Genomic DNA, 25,637 nt, shown 5'->3' with positions numbered 1-25,637 from the left:
TTCAGCTTGACGTCTTTATTTTGTCCTGCATTACATTTGCCACATTTCAAGGGGTAAATACATCTTAAATAGCAACACGGCTGACATTTTTCACAAAATCCTTCTACACCTCTATTCCACAGTCTGCAAGGAGAGAAAACAAAAAAACTACCGAATCCATTACATCTTTGTGCAAACCCTCCAGAGGTCCATTCAGTCTTCGCCATGATCGCTAGGGTTTCTGGCATTTCACTGGCCAAGTAATCTCAACAACGTGCTGCTGCTGTTGGAAAGCAACGGGAATCTGGATGCATAGATTTGTGGAATTCTCTGATCATACTAAAGCGGGTGTAATGAGATGAGGACACCACCACAGATGTCGTTAAATGTTACAAACTCCTGTTTACCTTTTTGTCATTAAAACGTTTTGAGCCCAAAGGGTTAAAAAGAAATTAAAGGTAACGGCCAAAACCACTGCTGATAAAAGATTTTACCACAAGGCTTCTTTTCTAAAGACTAAAACACATTCACAGTTTTTAAACTTCCTCCAAGCTTTGAAATTAACAGTTAACCATTAAGACTATTAACCACAAGGAGTGGTCAAATTAAGGACTCGTTTTAACTGTACAAGAAAAAAAAACACAAAAAACAATCCAATGAAAGGACTCCAGAGTCTAGCAAATTTCACAAAAACCTGCAGGAAATCCAAGATCTGAAAATTAAAAAAAAAAATCCAGAATTTGCAGAAAGTGCCCAAGATCTCTCCGCCTGCGCTAAATGGAATCATGTGGACTAAATTTCACCACCTGTGTTATATGACTGGATGTTGACAATTTCTGTGATGCTGGGGCTTTTTATTTTACAATACTATACAAGATTTTAATTAGCAAACTCAAACTACACCCTAGTCAGACAGATCCGATAAAGCAAGCAAAAAATGTAGTGTTTTTATTGAGTTATTTCCAAATTCTGTACAGCGCAAAACAGTTGTATCATTTGGATTGCCCACATAAACAATCATCTCAAGCCGAGCTTGTTGCTAAAATTAGGTACAAACTCGCTAAAAGAAAAAACAAAATAAACATCAGTCTTATCGGCAGCGAATTCATCCATTAGTTATGGACAGCACAAGCTTAGGGGTATTAAAATCAAGCAATGTGTTCCAATTATCTACAACCTGCTGCACATATACCCAGTAAATATGGTTGGATAAGGTTAGCACCTGGCTTGTTATTGCTCCTGTAAAGAGCTATAGGTGGCGAAGATCAATTTGAGGATAGTACGGCGTGTGTGTTCCACTCTGAGGCAGGACTTGTGCGTGACGCTCTGGAAAACTAACTCACCTTCATCCTGGCTGCCAGGACTTTCAGATTAGACCATAATTCCTGAGCCTTGTTATCAAAAGAAAAGGCAATTCTTGCTGTCTAAAACAAGTTGTAAACACTACACTTACAGAAAAGAAATGCAGTCTTTTTTTCTCTAGAAACAGTCTATGCTGCTTCTTGATGACGCCCACGTTTTTACGCAATGCACCTTTCCATCCAAAATCCTAAATGAGTAAGAATTTATAATAAAAATAAGACGTTGTCAGAAAATGTTAATTTTCAACACTTGGTGTGGTTTGGAAAGTCCTATTGCACCAGAACGTACGTTACACTATTGGTTACACACAAAAAAAAAAAAAGTGACAATAATGTGTAAAAAGGGAAGGTAGCTGCAGCCTAGAAATCCACAAATACTTCGGTTATCTTCAATTAATGCATCTATGCCACAATAAAAAACAATCAAGAAAGGATAAAGATGCCAAACCAGGAGTTGTCTGCAGACAACGCGTACTTGTAGTGATCAAACAAACATGAAAAAATCCACCCTAGAAACCAAATCATATTTTTTTTTACAGTTTAGGTTAATTGGTAAATAACTAACTATAAATCCAATAAATTACAGGCCTGGAAAACCATTTGGGGACACCCGGTGCAGGTAGAGGCGGATTATTTATGTGGGGAGATGGAAAACAATCCAGTTCTTTCCATTTTATCCAGTCAGTACTTCCAGAGGCTAGCAAGGGGAAAGGAATTAGGCTTCAAGGCAGGAAGGTGTAAGAGACGCTTCCTCTTTACAACCAGTGTTGAGGCTGAAAATAAGTTAGCAGGAAATGTACGGAACAACCCAGCTTGAATGAGTCATTAGTGATGTTGCTCGCAGATCGATACGTCCCCGTTTAAAAGAAGAGACTTGATCAGGCCAGTTCAGCGAGTCGTTTAGGCACCAGTCCATAATCCTCCTTTCCATGAGTCTATGGTTCAGTAAGCCCGGGTGTTTCCTTGAGAGCTTTTGCTTCAATCATCCTCCATTTGACAAATGTTCACGTTTCATCTTTAAGTTGTTATGTCTGTCATCAAGTCCATGCTGCCACTTCACACTGTAGCGTTTCTCCTCAATGCGTGATGGAGAGCTGGGAAATGAAATCAAATAATCAATTCTTGGACAACAGACTGGAATACCAAGGTTGGGCAATTGGACTAATTAGTCGACCACCGGCGATAATTCAAGCCCTTTGCCTATCGTTTTACGAGCAGTACTGAATTTTTGTCTCCATGTCAAATCAGAAACTTGTTGCTAGTATGTACATACATATTAGTTATTATACCTCATTAGAAAACTAGGATTCTTGTCATTCCAATGGTGGATGTCAATCACGGATACACCTGTATCGCTTTTGTCAAACCACTCAGAAATTCATACCAATGTCTAGGGGTGTAAGAAAATATTGATATGGCAATATTTTTTCCTGCAATATTATATGGATATTCAAAAGCCATGTATGGAAGCAAATATTTGTGGATTTTCTTTTCTGTTGGTGCAATTCAAACGCTGACCACTAGTTAACAGCAGTGTACAATGGGTTTTGTTTCCACCATTGAAATGTAAATCTCTATTATGGTTCAGATACCTCATGTTTAACATGTTACAAATCAGTTTGGACTGTTTATCGAATTCTCCTATGATAAATTCAGTCTAAAAAAAATCACTAATATCATCTGGCTGAATGTATCGCAAAAATATTGTGATATATCGTATCGTCTCCCCGTATCACGATACATATTGTATCGCTAGAATTTCACCAATACACAGCCCTATGTCTAAATCACAGCTCAAAGCCTCTTATCATTGACACTAGGGCTGAAACAAATCATCTAATGACTTAATTAAATTCCTGGATTCATTTTGTTTTTACCGATTCGAGGCTTTGTTTATCGTGTGCTCCACAGTTTGAACACATTTAACTGGCGCACTACGTGGTAATCTAGGTGCTGTGGAGGAAAATAGAAAAACCAGCAAAGACACAACTCGTTGTAAAAGGAAGAAACGGTCCAAAGTTTGGGATCAAGAGAAACTGCAAGCAGAGAAGCTAATGCTAAGCTAGCGGGTAGCCTTCTCACGAGCAAGTGTGGTTCAGAATAAACGTGGTGGTTGTGAACGACTAAACTCGACTAAACTTTACAAGTACTATGGCAAGCCATTGTAGCATGCAACTCACAAATGCTTTGACATTGAATTTAGACTAGATTATGTTGCCAACCCCTACATAATAAAATACACACACCACAAGTAATTTTTTACCAGTAGAAATTAATTGTTATAAATACTACTGAACATGGTATTGAAATAAAAAATTCTACTGATTATATGTGAATATATTCAGATATGTAATTTTGACTAGGATGAGGTCAATACAAACCTAAAATGTGAATGAAATGCAAGTCAAATTTTTTCCCATAACATATTTATCAACTATAAATTTCAGCAAGGAAAGAAGGAACTAGAAAACACTAATTTAATACATATTATTGAGTCTTTTACAATTTTGCCATCTTATTTTCACATTTTTACCAATAGTCTCATTCCACTTGAAACGTCGTCAAATATAATCCTCCATTCATCGCTGGAGGATTCGATAGAATATTCGAATATTAAAATATTTGGTAGCTGCAGCCCTAATTGACACAATAGTGCCATCTCAAACAAAAACAGTTGTTGCAAATCTACAAGGGTCCAATAAATGTACTCCAATAAAATAAATAGTTGGTCCACAACAAGTCTTCTATTCACAATTCAACCTATTATACTGCTAAAAACATCCTACATTTCCTTCAAATGTGTCTCTCATCGTAAGTTTCGTTAGCATCCTCGTGTTTGCCTCAAACTTCTGATTGATATCTCCCAGGTAGCTCAAACCACTGGCAGAGCAGTATGTTGACTGGTGCCACAAATAGCTGATCAAAGTCAGAAAACAATGATCTGAAGCATGAGGAATCCTTGTGGCCTGATTCCACAACTCGAGTAAGGAAGATTGTGATTGTTAGATCGCTCCGAGCAGTGTGTCAGGCCCACAAAACGTCTAAATGTAACCTGCGCAAATAAAGAGCATTTTAAAGACAAAAGGAATATCGCCTTGGAAAACTTCATACACTGTCCAAACCTATGTAATACTCGGTATGTAGTCACACTCCGAGACCCAGTGTATATCAAGATTCCAGCCCAACAGGCCAATTAGGCGACTGTTTCAGAGTTGGTAGCGTCTCACCTGCTTCACGATACCACACATCGACAGCTCATACAGTCCTGACCGCTCTCGTCAGGTGGGTTCAGCTTCCTCAACTTGTGCTGTCTGATCTCCCTCACCAGCGTGTAAAACGCATCCTCCACTCCCTGGGGGAACACACACACACACACACACACACACACACACACACACACACACACACACACACACACACACACACACACACACACACACACACACACACACACACACACACACACACACACACACACACACACACACACACACACACACACACACACACACACACACACACACACACACACACACACACACACACACACACACACACACACACACACACACACACACACACACACACACACACACACACACACACACACACACACACACACACACACACACACACACACACACACACACACACACACACACACACACACACACACACACACACACACACACACACACACACACACACACACACACACACACACACACACACACACACACACACACACACACACACACACACACACACACACACACACACACACACACACACACACACACACACACACACACACACACACACACACACACACACACACACACACACACACACACACACACACACACACACACACACACACACACACACACACACACACACACACACACACACACACACACACACACACACACACACACACACACACACACACACACACACACACACACACACACACACACACACACACACACACACACACACACACACACACACACACACACACACACACACACACACACACACACACACACACACACACACACACACACACACACACACACACACACACACACACACACACACACACACACACACACACACACACACACACACACACACACACACACACACACACACACACACACACACACACACACACACACACACACACACACACACACACACACACACACACACACACACACACACACACACACACACACACACACACACACACACACACACACACACACACACACACACACACACACACACACACACACACACACACACACACACACACACACGATTAGAGAACGATATGAACATTTGCTGTGGTCACAAACACGTCTTTTCACAGTTGACAGCAAATGTCTCAGGTGTATACACCACCTGCTAAAATTACCATGGCAACCCTCATCATTCCAGACAAGTTGATAAAAAAATCCTTGATAAATTAAAGATAAAGAGCTTTGTTTCATGCGTTTCCTGTGACAGAGATTCTGCCAGTTCAAGCATGAATACGAGTCTGTGGGTGAACACGTAATGCGACAGTGAGTCAGACAGCGGGAGCTGTGCAGCAACTAGTCCTCATGGGGCCTTTCAAATACTGTAGCTCTATTCTCAAGCCAAGGTAAGCTTGCTATGAGTCACTGCCTGCGGCATAATAAAATGTTCTCAACAAAAATTACATCACACCAAAGGACGTGCACAGCTCTTTTCTTGCATGAATGCAAAAAATGCAGATGCCAAAATTAAAGGGCTGCAACAATTTGTAGATTGCCTTGTAGATGATCTCACTAGATTAATTGCAATCAGCTCAAAGGTTTAAGAGTTTTGGTTGAAATGTGATGTAAAATTCCTGCAAGAAAACAAAATAATTTATAAATTCTGTTCACCGCCTACCTGTCGCGTTTTGGCAGAGGTCTCGATGTAAGGGATGCCGTAAGAGCGAGCTAGCTCCTGGGCTTGCCGTGTGTCCACTGTACGTGCCGGGAGGTCACATTTGTTTCCCACGAGCACCATGGGAACATCGTCAGAGTCCTTCACACGCTTAATTTGCTCTCTGTAAATAAAAATGTCATTTAGAAACATTTGCTTGATTTTTCCTTCATAACTTAACCAAGCTCTTGAATCAGCAACAATGGCACATCTTAATATATTAGATCATCAGCACTCCATAAACACACCACAGCATCTCCACTGGAGATCCAAACACCCAGGGAGCGTTAGGACCCAGAGGTAGAGCCAGGGCATGTCTGCACTGCACTGCTGAAGGAGGACGGTGGGGAGGAATAAAAGGGGGAGAGGCAGAGGGATAGACAACAGCCGAGTAGCAAACAGCATTACCTCATCACTACAGCAGCAAGTGCCAAACGCTCTGCAGACTGGGGGCTTGCTGAGTGAGAGGGTTGGGTTGGATCAGCTCAGTTCTTCTCAGTTAGCCTGTGCAGAACAGGACGTCTGCCGTCCGCGAGCTCCAATTTCAAATCACCGTTTACAGCGATCAGGGCCTCACTCGAGATTTGAAAGGGTTTAGGTCTCTGATTTGCTTTGCTGGTGAGGCTTTTTTTTTGTTGTTGTTTTCCACGCGTAAGAAACTTACGAGCTTTAACCGAACCATTATCAGCTCTAACACCATGTGTGCTTTCACACAACGGTTTGCAGCCAGGTCTGGAAAGGGATGGGCTGCAGGGCAGCAAGCCAAACGTTTTGATCTACACAGAAAAAATTTCACGAGAGTCTTTCTTAACATGCAAGACTGGCAAAAACCAGTTTGATGTGACGAAAAAGAGGAGCACCGTCATCTGTAGCTGAACCTCTCCACCCGCCTTTCTTTTCTCCTTCCCTGTCCTTGGGAGCACTACCTCGGCCTGCTCCACTAATTGAGTCAGGATCAATTTCACTGGCACCGTGCTGCAAGCCTCCAGTTGGGGGCTAAGCTTTCTTTAGCCGTGTTAAACGCTACAGCATGACATCATCCTACTACTGCAGAGAGCAGGCACACACACACACACACACCCCTCTCCTGCCAGACCCTAACAGGAGTCCCTCCATCGCCGTGCATTTACCCTTGCACATTATAAAAGAGCTAAGAAGTGGAAGATCTGTGACTTTAAGCCAACCAGACTGATCGGCAAATACTGACGACTGCTGGCTTCCACCATTTAGCTTGTGTGGACGTCTCAACACACCTGTACTGGTGAATGTCCTCAAAAGACTTGGTGTTGTTGATGGCAAAAACGCAAAGGAAGCCCTCCCCCGTTCTCATGTACTGGTCCCTCATGGCGCTGTATTCCTCTTGACCTGCAGTGTCCAGAATATCCAGCAGGCAGGTCTCCCCATCAATCACCACTTGCTTTCGGTACGAGTCCTGCGGAAAAACCAGAGAAACGTAAAAAATCGGTGCAGAAATCACTGCTCACAGACGGTTGGTGCAGGTGGGATTTGATGCAGCGCACTGCTTTTTCTCTGCCGAGGTCTCATCGCAGGGCTGGGGCACTGAAGGTTAAGCAGCACGTATGTACACGGTACATGGTAACAAATACTGCAATGTTTGGGTGACCGTGCATTAACCAGCACTTGTTATTAAATCCCTGCCCACTTTTAGATCCTATGGAAAAACAGGAGATCAGAGGAGCAGGGTATCAGAGCCAATGTTTAGCCTTCCAACATGCAGTCACAAAAACATGGAGCTGTCCCTTTGTTATAGCATAGGGGCCAGGAATGCAAATACACAAAAAGGACATTGTGTGGCCAGAGGCAGGCGTGGCGAGAAAATGAGGGAGAGAGAGGAGGCAGAGGCAGAAAAATGAAAGAAACTATTCCCACTGGACTTCTTTCTCACTGCAACATCTTGAATTTTACGAGGAATAAAGTTAGAAGCAATAGGAATTTCTTCAAAGTCTGTACATTTGGATTGGGTTTAGGCTGAGCTGTCATCTCGGTGAGAGCTGCATCAAGTGGATCAGATAGACAGCATAAAATCAAAAATAGTAAAATTGTAGACTATGGGGGAAAAATAATTACATTCTTTGCGTCATTATGAACCCACCACCCCCTCAAATCAAATACGACTCCCACAGGGATTAAAAGGAGGAACTGAAGCGTGTCATACCTCTATAGTGGGGTCATATTCATCCACAAAGTGGTTCTGGATGAGCTGGATGGTGAGAGCACTCTTGCCCACACCTCCTGCTCCCACCACCACCAGCTTGTACTCCGTCATCTTAGCCACCGCTGTCCACCACACCAACTCTGCTGGAGGAAAGGGAAAAAAAAGGAGCAGGTTGGTACACACAAAAACACAACCAAGCGATCCACATGTGGCCCCTGATGGGTTATGAGCGGTTGGTGAGAAACATTATTATATTTTTTTTTAAGTGCTGGGGTGGAGTTTTCAGAGAGGCCAGAGAATGAGACCCTCAAAAGGGAATGAGAAAAATGTGCTGAAGGTACTCGATGTTCTGTTCCTTTCCTGCTCAGTGTGAGCAGCAATGAGAGTGGGAGATGGGGAAGCAGCAGGAGGGGCACAAGGCTGGCAGACAACTTCAGCGCTCAGGCTTTACATTTTCCATTTTTGGTAGATATCAAAGCTAATACAGTGTACTACTATTTCGCCAGCACACAGATTGTCTCGATATACCGGTGAGAACCATTCATTAACTTACATTCATTTTAGTGACTAAATAAAGACGAACCCTAGCGTTAAAAGTGCATGAATTAAAAATGACATCCTGTGGTCAAATGTGGGTACTGCAGTCAATGTATAAATTAAAAAAAAAAAGTTACCTCACAGCCACCAGAGCCAATTATTTTCTAATCCACCACTGCTAGCTCAATGTTAGCCTTTAGCCTTCTTTATCCGATAGAGTAAAACAAAAAGGATGCCGTGGCTTCTTACGCCGAGTCCACAATAATGGCATCAGTGATTCAGAATGGGTCTCAATCCTGTTCTGTGTGAAGCATTAGAGAACATAACTCAATAAAACAGACATCAAAACATTAATTCTCAAAATGTCTTCTTAAAGAATAAGCAATAAAAAAAAGTAAAAGACAAAGAGAAAATGTTTTCTATCAGTGAACATTTAACTCATTCACTGCCATTGAAGACCAAAGTCGTCATTTGCATTTTTTCACTGTGTGGGCGTCGGAACGAGCCCCCGCACCGTGAGAACAAACATCTCAGCTCTAAAGCCGATCTTCATCCGCATACGTCACGTGATCAGGAAGCAGAAAATCCATGTGTTAGGAGATCGTTTTGGGCCGCTGCTGTAAAAAAAAAGTGAGGCGCGAACCGTAAAAGCTTCTGCCAATCACAATTCAACAACGGATTATGAAAGAACGGATAACGCTCGAAACGCGGGGATTCTTCCTGATGTAAGAGGTGAGTCTCCTCTTTGTTTTGGAGTCGACGTCATCCTAGCGAGCAACGTTCTGTGACTCTTAAAAAACAGTAAATACGGTGAGAAACGCTGGCAGCGAAGGACTATAATGATCAGGAAATGGCTGGCAGCGAATGAGTTGAGCAGATTTAAAGGTGTAGAACACTGAAAAAAATAACATTTTTAATGATTATCTCTAATTGTAATCAGTCACTCAACATGAAAACAGCCAAATTTCCTCACATGGTCAAAATGTCCTCATTTTATAAGTAAAAACTCTAAACTGACCCACACAAGTATGTCTACACATGCCCATACATACACAAAAGGAATTTTTAAAATGCTACAGCATTACAAAGGTTCAACATTAATCAAAAAAATGTCATCACTGGTGTGTGAAATTTAAATTCAAACTTTGAGGAACAGGTGAAATTCTGCATTTTTCCTAATATAAGAAATTTAATCCATTTCCTTATTCATGGCTGTATGATTAATCGCCGCTGGGCTAGAAGTTGGCATTAAAAGCAATGACTGAGCACATACCCGAGCACATACAGATACACACATATGCCCTGATGTCAGCCCCCCATAACAAACACTAGCCTGTAAAAATCCAGGTGTTAGGACAACACGGGGAGATATCAGTCACTGGGATGTTTTGAGTAATGAGTGAGACTCAACGTACTGGAAAAATATCTATGACCCGAAACCAGCCAAAAGAAGCAGGATGATTAAGGGATTAATCCACCATGATGACTTTGCAAGAGAATAACTGTTGCAGTTTTGCAGTGAGCAGGTGACATCACCATGATTTAATCTGACAAAATTCTTCAGAATTTTTTTTTCTTACATTAGCTGGAAGTTATACAAGTTATTTTTCTTTTTCCAGTAATTTGCATTGTCACACAAATGTGTCACTCATTGTCTGCTGCAGCATGTTAGTTACAGTTGGATCATTACACGCATGCACGCACGCACACACACACGCACGCACACGCACACCTTGTGTTTTACAATCGCAGAAGTGCACGTAAATCTGGAGTGTTTGTTGTGAGCTCTACTTGTAGAGAAAGAAGAGTATCAGGTCTCACAGCACAGCATGTAGTTTAGGTCTCACAGCACAGCATGTAGTTTATTCAAAGGACAACAAATACATCAAAGCGTTTATAAAGTAAGTCAAGTGAGGAGGGAGAAAGGCTTACATCCTGGGACAGTTATCTCTGGGTGTAGTGTTGTAATAATAGAAACCTGGGATAAAAACTCTTAGGAACTGTAAGCAGGGGCATTCTAATATTAGCCAACACACCATGAACAGAATGACGTTAATGATTGACAGAAAAGCAAACTTGAAGACCGTCATTCAGCTACTTAATCCCTGAGATACCAACATATGCTGTACGTCACTGTTCAATCTCATATGTAAACCATGCACTTGCGTTAATGGAACCAAATCCACTGATCCCTTACTTGTGTGAGCCAACATTTGACTTTTATTCATCTAATAACTAAATCAAGCAGCTTGTTTTCTGACCAGAACATTGAAGATTGGGCCAGAGCTGGCCTAGCTGGTTTCTCAGTGAAGGACATCTTTTCTCTTGTTGAATAGCTCGGGGTGTCTAATGTACCATACAGAAAGTCTGCGCCATTTCCAACCTGCTTTCCAATGCAAATAAGTAATTTTGTAATTGACCGTGAAGAAATGGTTCCCTCTAAGAAAAGCTGACTTAAAACATTATAAGCTCAGACCTTAATAGGCAATCCTGGTCTTCGAATGCTGCTATCCAACATGTTTTTTGTTGATTCCCTGCTCTAACATATCTGAATTTAATAAGTCGGTGATTAAAAAGGTTTCTGTCGAGCTTGGTGAGCTGGTGAACAGGTGATTCAACCACTGAATTAGGTGTGTTGGAGCAGGGCAACAACTCAACGTGGTAAATAGCCTGTACTTGTGTAGCACCTTCTTAGGGTTTTACACCCCCCCAAGACACTTCACAACACAGTCACCTACCCATTCACACACTGGTGATTAGCTACATTGTAGCCACAGCTGCCACGGGGTGGACTGGTGGAAGCAAGATTCTCTGGAAGGAGCTGGGATTGAACCTACAACCTTCTGATTACTGGACAAGCTGCCATACCTCCTAAGCTACTGCTGCCCTTGCTGGATAGCAGCACTCATGGACCAGGTTTGCCTACCCCTGGCTTAGAAAGACCACCATAAATTTGCATGTCCCTACCCACTTTAAGGTTGGCAATATATAGTTGTTGGTGGCAGTAATACTAATCACAGAACAAGCAAGACTGAGCTACTGCTAAGGCTAGCCTAAGCTACTGCCAATGTCCTTTGCTGACTAGCACTCATTTATAATCTGGATATTCCTAGTACACCCTGGAACGTTTCAATGAAGAATATTGGCATACAAAGTAATATTCCAGGATGTACTGGGAATATCCAGATTATAAATGAATGCCAGATAGATTCATAGCTTGTCTATTGCCTATACAGAGTTTCTAGCATCAGGCAGCACCATTAGGAGCCTAAGTGACTTTCGCATCATGGGTCCCTGGAAGAACGAAAAAAAATGAATGCAAGTCAATGGGGCTAAAAACACAAATAAATAAATAACGCTATTTTCTAATCCGCTTTGCCTTAGGCCCTAGATTGCACATTTGTTGTACTGCAATTTAAATGAAAAGTAATGATGGGTGTTTCGACCACGCCAGTCACGCACTTTGAGATTCATTAGCTTGTAAAAGTCCGTAATTAGCATGACTACAAACTAGAAATCTGCACGTCGCATATGCGACGTCACCACATAATCTCTCCCCAAAGTAGCTGCTATTTACCAAATTACCAGATTTATAGAGGTTTTTTCCTCCTGTGGGAAGTTTGCTGAACTTAATGCCATTTTCCCTCCGTTTTCTCCGTGTCTGGTTTGATGACGTCACTCTCGTGAAGCGCATTTGTAGTACTAGGGTTGTCACGGTGTGAAAATTTAACCTCACGGTTATTGTGACCAAAATTATCATGTTTTCGGTATTATTGCGGTATTTTTTTTAAACGTGTTACATTTTCTAAATAAACCCTGTATATCAGGAAAATATTGTCCTCAGTTTGTGTCTAACTTTTGCCTAAAATTTGTCAAATTGTAATTATGTTGTTTATTTGTTTACATTTTCCCCTTTAGTCTTTAAAGTACCAATATTTGCCCATAACTTCTTATTTTGTCTGTTTGATGTCATCATTTAAAAACTATTAGATCAGATGATACTCAGTACTCAAGTAGCCTTCTAATCAGATACTGTTTTTAACCCTTACTTGAGTAATAAACCCTATATCAGGAAAATATTGTCCTCGGTTTGTGTCCTTCCAGTGAGCTTTGCAGATCTGGGAAAATGTTATCAGGCAGTAATCATTGTTAAATTCATAATTATTCTCGCAGAGAGACCAACTCTTATCTGCCCCTGGGAGCCCAGTAATGCATAGCGTTAGGACTGCTCGATTATGGCAAAAATAATAATCACGATTTTGGTGACTGAAATTGAGATCACGATTATTTAAGACGATTTTTCAATTTATGTTGATTTTATTTGTTTTTATTCGGTCATAAAATTGCTCAGGGCACAATCAGGACAAAAATAAATAAGAAACAAGATGATCACTAAAATAACTCCTGATTCCCAGTATAAAAAGACCAATATACTTACAGCTCATAGTCTATGACCCAAGGGCTATAGACCTTGGTTTAACTAATTTAAGTCTAACCAGTACAGACCCAAATACCAATATCTTGCAAATACTGACAGCAAGAATTATACAGTGGCATTTATAACAAATAAATGCAAATAAATTGATGTTCACAAAATGTTGCATAACATTTATTGAGTCGTGTCAAGGTGCTGTAGGAGAGTGCACTAGCACCGTGTCCTCAGAGAGATTAGTTATTATTTATCAGCGTGAGGAAATTATTTCTACCTTATTTATAAACTATTTATTTACAAATCCATCAGTTAATGTAATAATTGTCCCAACCACAGCTGCACCCCCCAACCCGGTCTCAGCAATCGGGGCAAGCCGCACGTGTGTTTAGCGCGCCACACGCGCACATTTAGCCATTTTTAGCGGCTCAGGAGTCCGCAGGTGCGGTGTGTGCGTCACTCACTCTGGTTACTCCAACAGGGAGCCGGCTCCGAGAGCCGTTTTTTTAGCGACTGACATCACTACCTCCCTTTCCTAATGTTGTGAAGAACGGTCCGGAGCGCAGGCGGAGTGTTTAGCTAACCTGCAGGAAATGTCGACGACAATTATCCAGAAAGTAGCTAAGGGTTACCAGAGATGTTTCTCAGATGTTCGCCAGGTACTTTTAAGATTTAACAAGTCAAGAAGGGGGTCTGAAAAGCTGTTGGAAATAGCGTCAAAGTCGCCAAGTTGGCAACACTGTGGGAGGAGCGCTTCATTTGCAACTCGGGGCAGCGAAAGTGGGAGGAGCAAATAATCGGCTTGTTTTGTTTTTATAATCGTTCAAAACTCAGATCGTAATCGTGATTAAAATTCGATTATTTGAGCAGCCCTACATAGCATCATTTCAATATGGGGGTGTCTGCGACACAGTTTATATGAAGGTAGCGGGTGCTGCAGCTGCTTTTTATAGAGCAACTCGTTGCGTTCTCCTTCAACCCAAATCCTCAGATCACGCATTTTAGCTGAAACGTTAACTTGCCTTGCGTTGACTGTAGAGTTGTGGGTGATGGTCACGCAGATGTGTCATGAGATTTGAAGTGTTGCTGCCTTTCACAGACACTTTTTCCTGCACATGCTACAAACAGGATAGCCGTCTTCTATCAACTGTCCATCGTTATTCTTCAAATATCAAAAAAATGCCCATACATTTGTCTTCTTTGAGGGATAATAAATGTCCTAAGCACTGCCATCTCCTCCTTTAGCCATTATTTCAGCTTTAGCTTCAAGAAAGTTTTGGTCGTAAACAACAAAGTGCGCATGTGCCACCGGCAAATTCTGCAGATGATACGGTGGCTGGTAAGGGTCAGCGCGCCTACACCGCAGCCACGGTAATCCACCGAGATAATGCATTATTTAAAAAACAAGACGGTTATTCCGCTACACCAGTTACCGTGATAGCCCTATGTAGTACTGGACTTACTTTCGCACAAAACCTAAAATATAACCCTCCCCCCGTTTGAAAATAAGCACGTTCACGGAAATCTAATGTGAAATCCATGGCACAAAACAAGTGGAATTAGAAAATAGCGTTTTGTTTAAGACCCATTGACTTGCATTCACTTTTTCGCTCTTCCGGGGACCCATGATGCGGAAGTGACTTAAGCCGGGCGTACACTGTGCGACTTTCACTTTTTTGAGCCGATTTTCCAGTCGTGCGAAAATCCACGACACCGGGGCGAGTTTTACGCCGAGCGGTCGTGTAGTGTACAGGGGGTTACGAGAGGCAATTAACACCACATGACCAACTGCCGATCAGCAGTCGTGAGGTCGCACGGACTTCTGGCGTGTTTAAAATTTCGCTCGTCCCTCGTGAGGGTATCGCACTGTTGAAGCGGCGCTGCGAGCAGCTGCGACCCAAAAAGTATCAGAACCGCTCACGGCGCATGCGCAATCCTGCATCAACGCTGCTCGCTATTTCCCTAATAACACACGCTGTTCGTTTTTGTTTCTACACGTTTTTTTTACTCACAAAGATTGTCAAGAAAGCGTGTTTGTCGTGTTCATGTCAAATTAAACTATCACAAAACACAGATTTACTTTCTTTATTTCGTTTTACTCATCCAACCCCATAAATCCCTGTGTGTCCTCTTGCAGCACTCCCGAAGGACAGGCAAGACAAGACAAAAAAGTCTGACGTGTTGAGTAAAAACTGCTATTTTAGCATATTTTTAGGGCCGACGTGTTGCTACCAGACGTACGGTGTGAGCAGTCAGGTCGCATGCGAGATCTAGGTCGTGCAGTGTGAGCACAGGACTCGTGAGATCTGCTCTGCGAGGAAGTCGTACAGTTTGAGCTGAAGCTGAGTGCTACAAGTGAAAAAGTCGCACAGTGTACGCCCGGCTTTAGGCTCCCTATAGAGCCATTAGTGTAGACTGGCCAATCAACACGCAGTCTATTTACAATTCATGCCCTGGCTGAGTGGGCGGGACAAGCTATCATGTTTGGGTTTTGGGGTTATAGTTGGCACATCAGAGCTCCTGGGCCATTGTGAGCCCCAACAATGTTTCATATGCTATATAGAGCTTCAAAGAATAGTTTCCATTTGTATAAGTTGTTCTAGGACCCCTAGAAGGTATTTAAATATCTCGTTTAGAAGAGTTTACAGAATTACAATAAAATGATCAATTCACCCCTAGGTCCGGAATATTTAAAATAGTAAGCCAGGGCTGTACATTTATGTCACACGTGTGATGAAAAAAAAAAAATAAAATAAACTGCGATAAACTATTTTTAGACGCAGCACTCGTGCAACATCTTTAAGTTACTTTTCCCCCCAGAACTTCATTGAACAAAGGTAAGTTGCTGTTGTGTAAGGAAGAAGCTTTAAAGAGGTGCACAGGGTGCTGTAGAGGAAAAGACAACCAGCAAAGACACAAAGGCAGAAACTGTCCAAGGTTTGGGATCAAAAGGTCAACTATGGGCAGATTAGCTAATGTTAGCAGGTAGCGGGCTCACGATCAAGTGGGGTTCGGAAAAAACACGATGGTCGTGAATAAAAATATCTTAATTCTACAAGTGGAAGAAAAGTCCCCATAATCCTGCTTATTCTCAGCTGTCTGCAGCACAATGGAGCAGAAGCGCTGCAGTCAGGTCGCTGCTTTGCTCAACACAGCTGGAGAGTTATGGCAAGTCACTATAGCATGTAATTCACAAACACGTCCATCTGTGAACATAAGTTAAACTGGATTGTTGCCAACCTGTACATAATAGATATCAGGGTTAGGCAATGGGACGAATTGGCTTCTTTTTAACAATTTGATCATTATTAATATGAGCCGTTTATATGTAACTACCAAACAAAATACAAAATTAAACAAGACAATTCTAACTTTCTCTTGCAGCAAACCCATGCGCTGTACTTCTATAAAAACATATCAGTATCTTTACTTCTGTGTTTGCAAATCAGTCTCAAAGAGTCACATTCATGAATAAATCGCCCATCGTCATTTACTGGACTGACATTGGTGATGGGAAAAATCATACAAAATCGCCCAACCCTAATTGATATGTCACCATTAAAATTTTAGCAGTAGAAATTAAATGTCATTAGCATTTCCAGTGGCTTACTACTGAACATGTTAATGAAGTACATAAAATTTTACTGATCATACTATGGATACATTTAGGTGAAAACATGTTTTTTTTGCACGTTATTTAACTGTTTTCTAATCATGTTTTGTTGTTAAATAAAGTCAAGGAGAGAAAAAACAAGTTTCCCCTTAAAAATTTAACATTTATTCTGATTAATTGAGTCGAGAGCTCATCCAATTCAACGATGATTTAAATAACTGTTTGTCTAAATAACTGTTTGTTGCAGCCCTACCTATTGGTGCTAAATGTGTGTGTAAATGGATGAACAACACATTGTAGTGTAAAGCGCTTTGGAGTCCTCTGACTCTGAAAGGCGCTATACAAGTGCGGGTAATTTATCATTACTTTATCATACAAGGCTTAAACTTGAGCAATTGCTAAAAGCTGTTTAAAAACTGATCACTCTATAGTCTAAGAACTTGTTCAAAGGGTTCTCAGCTTTTGCATTTCCCAAATTGTTGCTTTCACTATCAGATTCCAACTTAAAATTGGACCGAACCGAAATAAAACCATTGGGCCCTACACTGCTGAAAGCCATGCTTTCGTTTTATTCCTTTTACAACACTAGTACAGATCTCAGTACAAAAAGCATTTTTGATATCATACCAAGCATGTAGGCCACTGAGAAAATCTAAAAACCAGACCGACATCCATGTTTTCACTCAAGATTTGTGGCGTTTTAGAATCCCACAAATTTTTTGTCTAAATGACGAGATGCTAAGTGTATGCCTAAAAATACCTAATTCAACACACCCGCACCCACTTCTGGGAGATTGGAGGAAGCAAAGCAGACACTCGTGCCATCTTCCCACAAACTAGGCCATGTCAGCAGCTGATTAATAATCCACACATACATACGGAGATGAACAGCAAAATGAATCATTGATGGCTGCTGTTGTGTATCTGAAGCCACTTGTTGTCAGTGGGGGCTCAAACCAGGCAGACATGAGGGCAAAATAATATGAGCATGCAAAAATCTCATTTCAGCCACACAAGGAGCAAAACCTGAGACTAAAGCAGTCACTGCATTCAAATTTAGCATTTGATTGATATACAAATAACTATTTCAAATAGCTCACTTTTATGACACTATAAACTCATTCAACCCAAAATAACTGATTCTTTTATAAAAACTTAATACATGAAAGCAAATTTCACTTAAAGGTGAAACTAATATACAAGATTGACTCATTACATGCAAAGCTAGATATTTCAAGCCTTTATTTGTTAAGTGTGATGATAATTTCTTACAGCTTATGAAAAACCCAAATTCTAAAATCTCAGACAAAAACAATATTGCAAAAAGGTTCAATAGTCTAGGCTCAAAGTGTCACACTCTAATCAATTAATTAATCAATCAAAAACACCTGAAAAAGGGTTACTGAACCTTTTAATGGTCTCAGTCTAAAGTGAATCAATGAAATAAATGGACTTTTTCACCATATTCAAACTTTTCAAGTTTCAGAAATGCAAAAAGATGATGTCATGATAGCCAACTCAGTCAAATCTGTAACAGAAACCAATAAGAACTTACTTTTTTTGTCTGGTTTTATTGAACTATTAATCAAGGGAATGAAAAAGATTAAAGGACTTAAGCTAAAACGATCACAACCGTTTTGTTTTACTGCAGCTATACACAGACTTGTAAATTGTTGACAACCCACTAGTTTAAAAACAGGCTATTTTATTGGGTATTTCTCGCTAGTTACAGATCATCAGAACTGCTTTAAATCTTTAATTCAACAAGGTGTTGGGAAAACATCCTTGAACGATTTGGATCTAAACTGACACCACAGTATCACACAGAAACTACTAATGTATCTGCTGCACATTTATGAAGCGAATCACCTGATCCACTGGATTGAGATCTGGTGACTGTGGAGGTTGCTGGAGTCCAGAGAACTCATTGTGATGTTCAAAAGATGTTAGAGATAATTTGAGGTTTGTGGCATGGTACATTAATCTGCTGCAAGTTGTTGGAAATAAAGGCCCTAAAATGTTGAGACTAAAATAGATTAAAAAAAAACTATCCCCACACCATTAAACCACTCCCAGAATGAACCACTGATACTAGGTAGGATGGATCCATTCATTCTTGATGTTTACATCCCATTCTGACTCGACCATCTGATTGTTATGGCTAAAATCAAGACCAATGTTTTCCAATTTCACATTCTCCTGTTTTAGTGAATTTCTGTTATCTGAATCTGGCTCTCTCATGCCGGCCTTGGAAGGCTGAACAACTCAACTACCCTGGATGTTTATGTAAACATTTATGTCCTACCTTCCCCTTATAACACATGAAACTGCAAGCTCTCCTGGAGGTTGTGTTGCATCTTATAGCTCCCTGAATCTACACCCTTTCCAATCCCGATTATCCTTCCCCTCCTAGACTGTAAGGATACGCTTATGAGCTGCAACCTTGTGCTGCTGACCTCTACTCAGGACGTTGTGGATCGGTTGGCATAATACTTCGAAAACCTCCTCAATCCCACCGACATCTTCCAGTGAGGAAGCGGAGTTTGGGGACTTTGGGTTGGCCTCTCAAATCTCTGGTGCCGAGGTCACTGAGGTGGTTAAAAAGCTCCTCTGTGGCAAGGCTCCAGGGGTGGATGAGATCTGCCCAGAGTTCCTTAAGGCTCTGGATGTTGTGGGGCTGTGTTGGCTGACGCAACTCTGCAATATCGCGTGGACATCAGGGGCAGTCCCACTGGACTGGCAGACCGGGGTGGTGGTCCCCTTATTTAAAAAGGGGGACCGCAGGGTGTGTTCCAACTACAGGGGGATCACACTCCTGAGCCTTCCTGGTAAGGTCTATTCAGGGGTTCTGGAGAGGAGGGTCTGTCGGATTGTTGAACCTCAGATTCAGGAGGAGCAATGTGGTTTTTGTCCTGGCCGTGGAACACTGGACTAGCTCTACACCCTTAGGGGGATCCTGAAGGGTGCGTGGGAATTTGCCCAACCAGTCTACATGTGTTTTGTGGATTTGGAGAAGGCGTTTGACCGCGTCCCTTGGGGGACCCTGTGGGGGGTACTCTGGGAGTATGAGGTACCAGGCCCTCCGATACGGGCTGTTAGGTCCCTGTATGACCGGTGTCAGAGCATGGTCCGCATTACCGGGAGTAAATTGGGCTCGTTCCCAGTGAGAGTTGGACAACGCCAAGGCTGCCCTTTGTCAAAGATTATGTTCATAACCTTTATGTACAGGATTTCTAGGCGCAGCCAAGGTGTGGAGGGCATCAGTTTTGGTGGCCTGAGGATCAGGTCTCTGCTTCTTGCAGATGATGTGGTCCTGTTGGCTCATTAGAACGTGATCTTCAGCTTTCGCTGGAGCAGTGCACAGCAGTGTGAAGCAGCTGGGATGAGAATCAGCTCCTCTAAATCTGAGACCATGGTCTTCATTTGGAAAAGGGTAGAATGCCTTCTCCGGGTCAGGGACGAGGTCCTGCCCCAAGTGGAGGAGTTTAAGTATCTCAGGGTCTTGTTCACAAGTTAGGGAAAACTGGAGCGCAAGATCGATAGGCGGATTGGTGCTGCGTCTGCAGTGATGCGGGCGTTGTACCGGTCTGTCGTGGTGACGAGAGACCTGAGTCAGAAGGCAAAGCTCTCAATTTACCGGTCGATCTACGTTCCAACCCTCACCTATGGTCATGAGCTTTGGGTAGTGACCGAAAGAACGAGATCACGGATACAAGCGGCCGAAATGAGTTTTCTCCAAAGAGTGGCTGGGCTCTCCCTTAGAGATAGGGTGAGAAGCTCGGTCATTCGGGAGGGGCTCGGAGTGGACCCGCTGCTCCTCCTCATCGAGAGGAGCCAGTTGAGGTGGCTCGGGCATCTGGTCAGGATGCCTCCTGGACGCCTCCCTGGTGAGGTTTTCCGGGCACGTCCAACCAGGAAGAGACCTAAAGGTAGATCCAGGACACGGTGGAGGGACTATGTCTCACCTGGCCAGGGAACGCCTTGGGATTCCCCTGGAGAAGCTGGCTCAAGTGGCTGGGGAAAGGGAAGTCTGGTCTGATCGGAAGCTTGTCGGGGCCACTATGATCTAAAACTTGTGCTTTCAAATGTTGATTATCTTGGTCCAATTTTGAGGCCAAACAAGTGTGCTGCCCGGTGAATGTGAAATCTAGGCAACCAAAAAGCAAGGTGGCGGAAGTGCACTGCACACTCCTTCGCCAGGCTTGTTTACTTCCAAGTCACACTTTATCTCACAAGATTGCCTTCTGGATGGGGAGTGTTTGTCTGTGAAATCGGTTCATGTGTAGTTTTTACTGCGTTGCCAGAAATCAAACATAGGATCAAAACAGGCTCAAAGATATTTTTATCAACACCTGCGTGGCTTCTCACGCTTTGAAAATTGCCAATTTAAAATTCTGCCATGTAAACTGGGTCTTACCTATTCTAATCCTCTAAACTTCAGTAAAGTGTCTTCATCCCATCTAGATATGAAAACGGATAGAACTTCTTCCATGTGATGGACTGATTAACTATGGCAATTGAATAGGCATATCTAATAAAGTCAGTGGTGAGTGTTTGATGTTTTTTGCCTTAGTAGCAGTTTCACACCTTCGTATTCTCTTGCACAGCACCACTTTTCTCATTGGACAGAAAATATTGCAAGTGCACATCAAACTGTGAAGGACTAATTCACATGTAAAAAAAATATTGCATACAAATGCAATGAGGTCTAACAAGTGCCAGTAACTTTAAGCTGCATTAGAACACAGAGCAAACATTTATTTCTTGCTATTGCTGTTAGAACGGGTACAAAAACAGTGTTGTCTGCAAAGTGGTGACCTTTTATATTCCAAAGAACCCAAAACCTTTTGCAGAGCTGCTCCCTATTTGATCCAAGCACACCACACAGCATGTTTGTGTTTAAGGTTATTTATAGCACACCACCTCCAGTCTGGGAAATTAACATTTCGTTATGAAACCCTAGAGCATTGCTTGGACCAAGAGGATAATCTTACATGACAGCTTACGGAGGGTGCAAGCACAGGTAAGCGATAGGGGTGGTAGGATGGTGGAGAGGAGGGTGGCTGAAGACGAGAGAGAGCTACTCTTACTACATGCCTAAAGGGTAATAAAAGGGGTCAAAGTGGAGTAACGAAACTTTGCAAAGTCCATCTTCTTGCTAGCTCTTCAATTAAAAAGTATACAGCTGATGTGTGCTTCATTTTGATATTTTGTATGCACGTGTTGCAGGAAGATGGATATGCGAAATCTTCATAAGAGACATTTTATCCTCCATTAACGTGCTTAATTGGTTAAATAATCCATACTAGCAAGACCACAGAAGAGATAATAGATTCTTAATGGTGTGACGACAGTAAGAAGACCTTCTCCAGGGAGGTATCACAGTCAGACGGAAAGACTCCAAGACCCATGCTAATGCCTCAATAGTCCACCACACCCTACCCCTGATCTTCAGTGATATCATCCTCTAGTATCCCAAACTGAGAAATGACTGTTCTACTCTTTGAGTCAAATATTTTTTTAAATGACTATTTTACAGAAACAAAATTAAAAACAGGACTGAATAATATCAATTCTAAGATCTCATCAGTGCACAATGCAATTATATAAATTATGAGTGTGCAGACTTTAACAATCTGCTCTTAAAAATCACTCGAGTCCAAGTGACCTTTTCCCTTCTGGGTCTTGTTTTAAGCCTGCCGCACTAGAAAGCAAACTGCTGAGCTAACGGCCTCGAATGACCATTTGCTCAGTAGATAACTAGCAGTATGCGCCTGACTTTCACAGAGTTTTCCACCTCACGAGATGCTGAGGTGAATATCTAACCAGTTTGATATTTTCCAACTCCGGGGGGGGGGGGGGGGTAAAACTTGCCATGTGCACACTATGTGAGCTGCTGGCTGAACTGAAATATTCTAGGGGCCAATCAAAGTGCATTCTCTGCTCACATGACCCCAAAATGGTGTGGTAGGATGGTGGAGAGGAGGGTGGTATTCCAAGTATTAAGAGGGGGGGATATTGGTCGTGGGGCCGAGTCTAGCTGACTGAGTGACACATGATTTTCCCGTTTTTTCCCCTTACATAGCTCTGCTACTACAGCCGATATTAAACGTGACCGCCTATTGCTGCTGTGAATGTTCTCGTCTCTCAGCACTATGGGTGAGTGACAGAGAGAGGCTGCTTCTCCAGGAACAGAACGGGGTTTATCATAATAACACCACGTGTACGTGAAAGCGCAACTTCTTAGACAGTCGTACATTACAGACGTGTTTTATTATTATTCGGTAAAAAACAAACATGTCTTCTGTGTTTGCCTCCCACCTCCCTTTCGCGTTGCTAATTAAACCCACGCATTTGCTCACCAGTGTTACGTCAGTATTCCGGTCAGTTCTGTTGCTGAAATGCGTTTTCCTTAAATGCTCCGTTGAAGCGGCAAAAAATTTGCACGCTCAATTCGAGCTCGCTCTCCGTCTGCTCACACAAAACAACTGCAGCCTCTGTGAGTACAAACATCTTGTTTGTGAAAACAATTCTGTTGTTAGTTATGTGTACCATGCTTATGGATCAAGTCAAGTTGCCTTTTGATTTTAAATCAAGAATAAGAGATTGATGAAGCTGAAATTGGTTTTCTTTTTGTGTCAGAATCAGAAAGGACAATTCCAACACACATTTCCACTCCCTAAGCATCTTTACTCTGCTCTAATTATTAATTTACAATACTGAGACTATTCAAACCTGGAATAAGTTATCCTGCAATAATAGCACCTGAGTCAGCAGTAGCTCAGGAGGCAGTCTGTCTGTCCAGTAATCAGGTGGTTCGTTTTCAATTCCGCCTCTTTAGATAAAAAAAAAACACAAGTTGCTTCACAAGAACATTTAAAAAGCATTAAACAAGATAATTGGAGAAATTTTAGAGCTTTTAATGTTTTTATGGTGCGATTTAAATGACTATTTTGTGAATAATGTGTTGAACCCTCATTTGAATAAAGTCGTGGATGGAACCGAAATTGCAATTTATTTTAGAAAAATCGCAACTCAATCTTTTTCTAAAATGGTTCAGTCCCAACCAGGATTACATACAGAATACGTTACAAAATACATTCAAAGCAGGTAATCAGTATTCTGTAACATAACACATTTACCAAGTACTCTCCACAACACCGATCATGCACGCACGCACGCACGCACACACACACACACACGCACACACACACACACACACACACACACACACACACACACACACACACAAAGAACTACTGAGGTGTAAATCAGCCTCACTTTTTACTCACTTATTTGTGCAAACACAAACTGCAAGCTATTCTCAAAAGACACCTTATTTTGGCAGTATTCAGCCCACAGCCGTTCTGAAAAAGGAACAAAGCTTACATCACACCTCCATCACTGGACTTTTTCCAACTGTTTCCACCTGCCTGATTTTTACCCCCTCGGCCTGGAATCTAAAAAGTGTAAAACAAGAATTGAATGGATTGACGAAGAGTCTCAAGGTGCAATCAAAAACACAAAAATCCACATTACTGCTTTTTTAAGCGATGCTTTAATCAAACATAATGCCAAAATGAAAATGTTCTGCTTTGTTTGCCAGAAATTAAAATGTTTGTTAGAATAAACCCTGAATGTAGTAAATTATAAGTATTAGGAATTTTCCAAAATACTATAATCTGTATTGTGACAGCTATAACAGATGAGACATTTCTTCAAGCATAAACTTTAAACATTTTGAGTATTTATAAGTCAACTAATAGAATCGGACTTCCGCGGTGATTCGGTCCTTGCCCAGTGTGATGGGGCGTCACCCTATTTGTCTGTATTTCTGCACCATAACCTCCAACCCTTGGTTTGTAGTCTATAACAGAAAATACTGCACATCTGATCATTACATGCCTTCACTTTCTTGTTCACAGCTAGTCGAGGGAGAGGGGGGGGGGTGTGGGTTAAATCAATGGTGGTCATGCTATTACACCAGAACCACGTTTCAACACCAGAACTGAAAAAGTGACTACAATTTAAAAAAAAACTTGTACTGGATTTGGAAATCAAAGTCTAACCGATGAAACATTTAAAACATTTAAATTGGAAATGCATACAAGTGTTCCACCTCAGCAGAGGTGGATAACATGTTAGAATAGCTGTGGAGCCACAATCTCCAAAACTAACGACCTGTGACAATTACAGCGTCGCTTTCGACATATGTGTAACCCAGGAATGCAAAGTGCATACTCACAGCAGAGCAGAGGGCTAATTAGCGACTAAACAACGACGTTTCGTTTGCCGGAGAGGAAGAAAGGAATATTCAATTCCGCTGAGGAAAAAACGAAACGTCCCTCAGCTCCGTTTGTCCCACCGCCTACAGCAGCGAAAGGTGTCCTTTTCCTCGTGTGAGAAATGCAGGTTTCAGCAGCATTTACCCACCAGATAGTGAATTCTCCGGTCCTATAAATTTATGAGCCCCGCGTTGAACAATGTGCTTCTAGAGAGCAGAGATGAGGAGTACAGAGCCCACGCCCAGCTCTATCAAACATAGGCCCGCCCCGGTTGCCGTCTGCTGCGTTCAGGCAC

At 42.0% G+C, this 25,637-nt stretch overlaps 1 protein-coding gene across 7 annotated transcripts; it reads right to left on the bottom strand.

Annotated features, from left to right (window-relative positions):
- Window positions 1-25,610, bottom strand: hrasa (HRas proto-oncogene, GTPase a). 7 transcript variants are annotated; one of them, XM_015964839.3, is made up of 7 exons: window positions 25,303-25,554; window positions 24,447-24,517; window positions 8,479-8,618; window positions 7,556-7,734; window positions 6,267-6,426; window positions 4,568-4,692; window positions 1-2,434 (listed from the first exon to the last, which is right to left on the bottom strand). In XM_015964839.3, exons 3-6 carry the CDS (start codon window positions 8,587-8,589, stop codon window positions 4,573-4,575), a joined length of 570 nt encoding a protein of 189 aa, XP_015820325.1. In that variant the 5' UTR covers window positions 8,590-8,618; window positions 24,447-24,517; window positions 25,303-25,554; the 3' UTR covers window positions 1-2,434; window positions 4,568-4,572. The 7 variants fall into 7 exon arrangements, with proteins under 7 accessions (XP_015820325.1, XP_015820329.1, XP_015820330.1 ...); XM_015964843.3 differs by lacking the exon at window positions 24,447-24,517 and adding an exon at window positions 24,350-24,424 and having other exon boundaries at window positions 8,479-8,621; XM_015964844.3 differs by lacking the exon at window positions 24,447-24,517 and adding an exon at window positions 24,350-24,424.
- Window positions 25,611-25,637: the final 27 nt, after the last annotated feature.

This window comes from Nothobranchius furzeri, chromosome 4 (genome assembly GCF_043380555.1).
Source record: "Nothobranchius furzeri strain GRZ-AD chromosome 4, NfurGRZ-RIMD1, whole genome shotgun sequence".
Lineage (NCBI taxonomy): Eukaryota > Metazoa > Chordata > Actinopteri > Cyprinodontiformes > Nothobranchiidae > Nothobranchius > Nothobranchius furzeri.
The sequence above is the reverse complement of the archived record's forward strand: the minus strand, read 5'-3'. Positions and strand labels throughout refer to the sequence as shown.

Coding starts and splice junctions, on each gene's coding strand:
- hrasa (XM_015964845.3), bottom strand. CDS start 8,589: ATGACGGAGTACAAGCTGGTGGTGGTGGGAGCAGGAGGTGTGGGCAAG. Junction 6,427..7,555: donor GAGGACATTCACCAGTACAG/GTGTGTTGAGAC, acceptor TTTTATTTACAG/AGAGCAAATTAAGCGTGTGA. Junction 4,693..6,266: donor CCTCTGCCAAAACGCGACAG/GTAGGCGGTGAA, acceptor GTGTTCCCCCAG/GGAGTGGAGGATGCGTTTTA.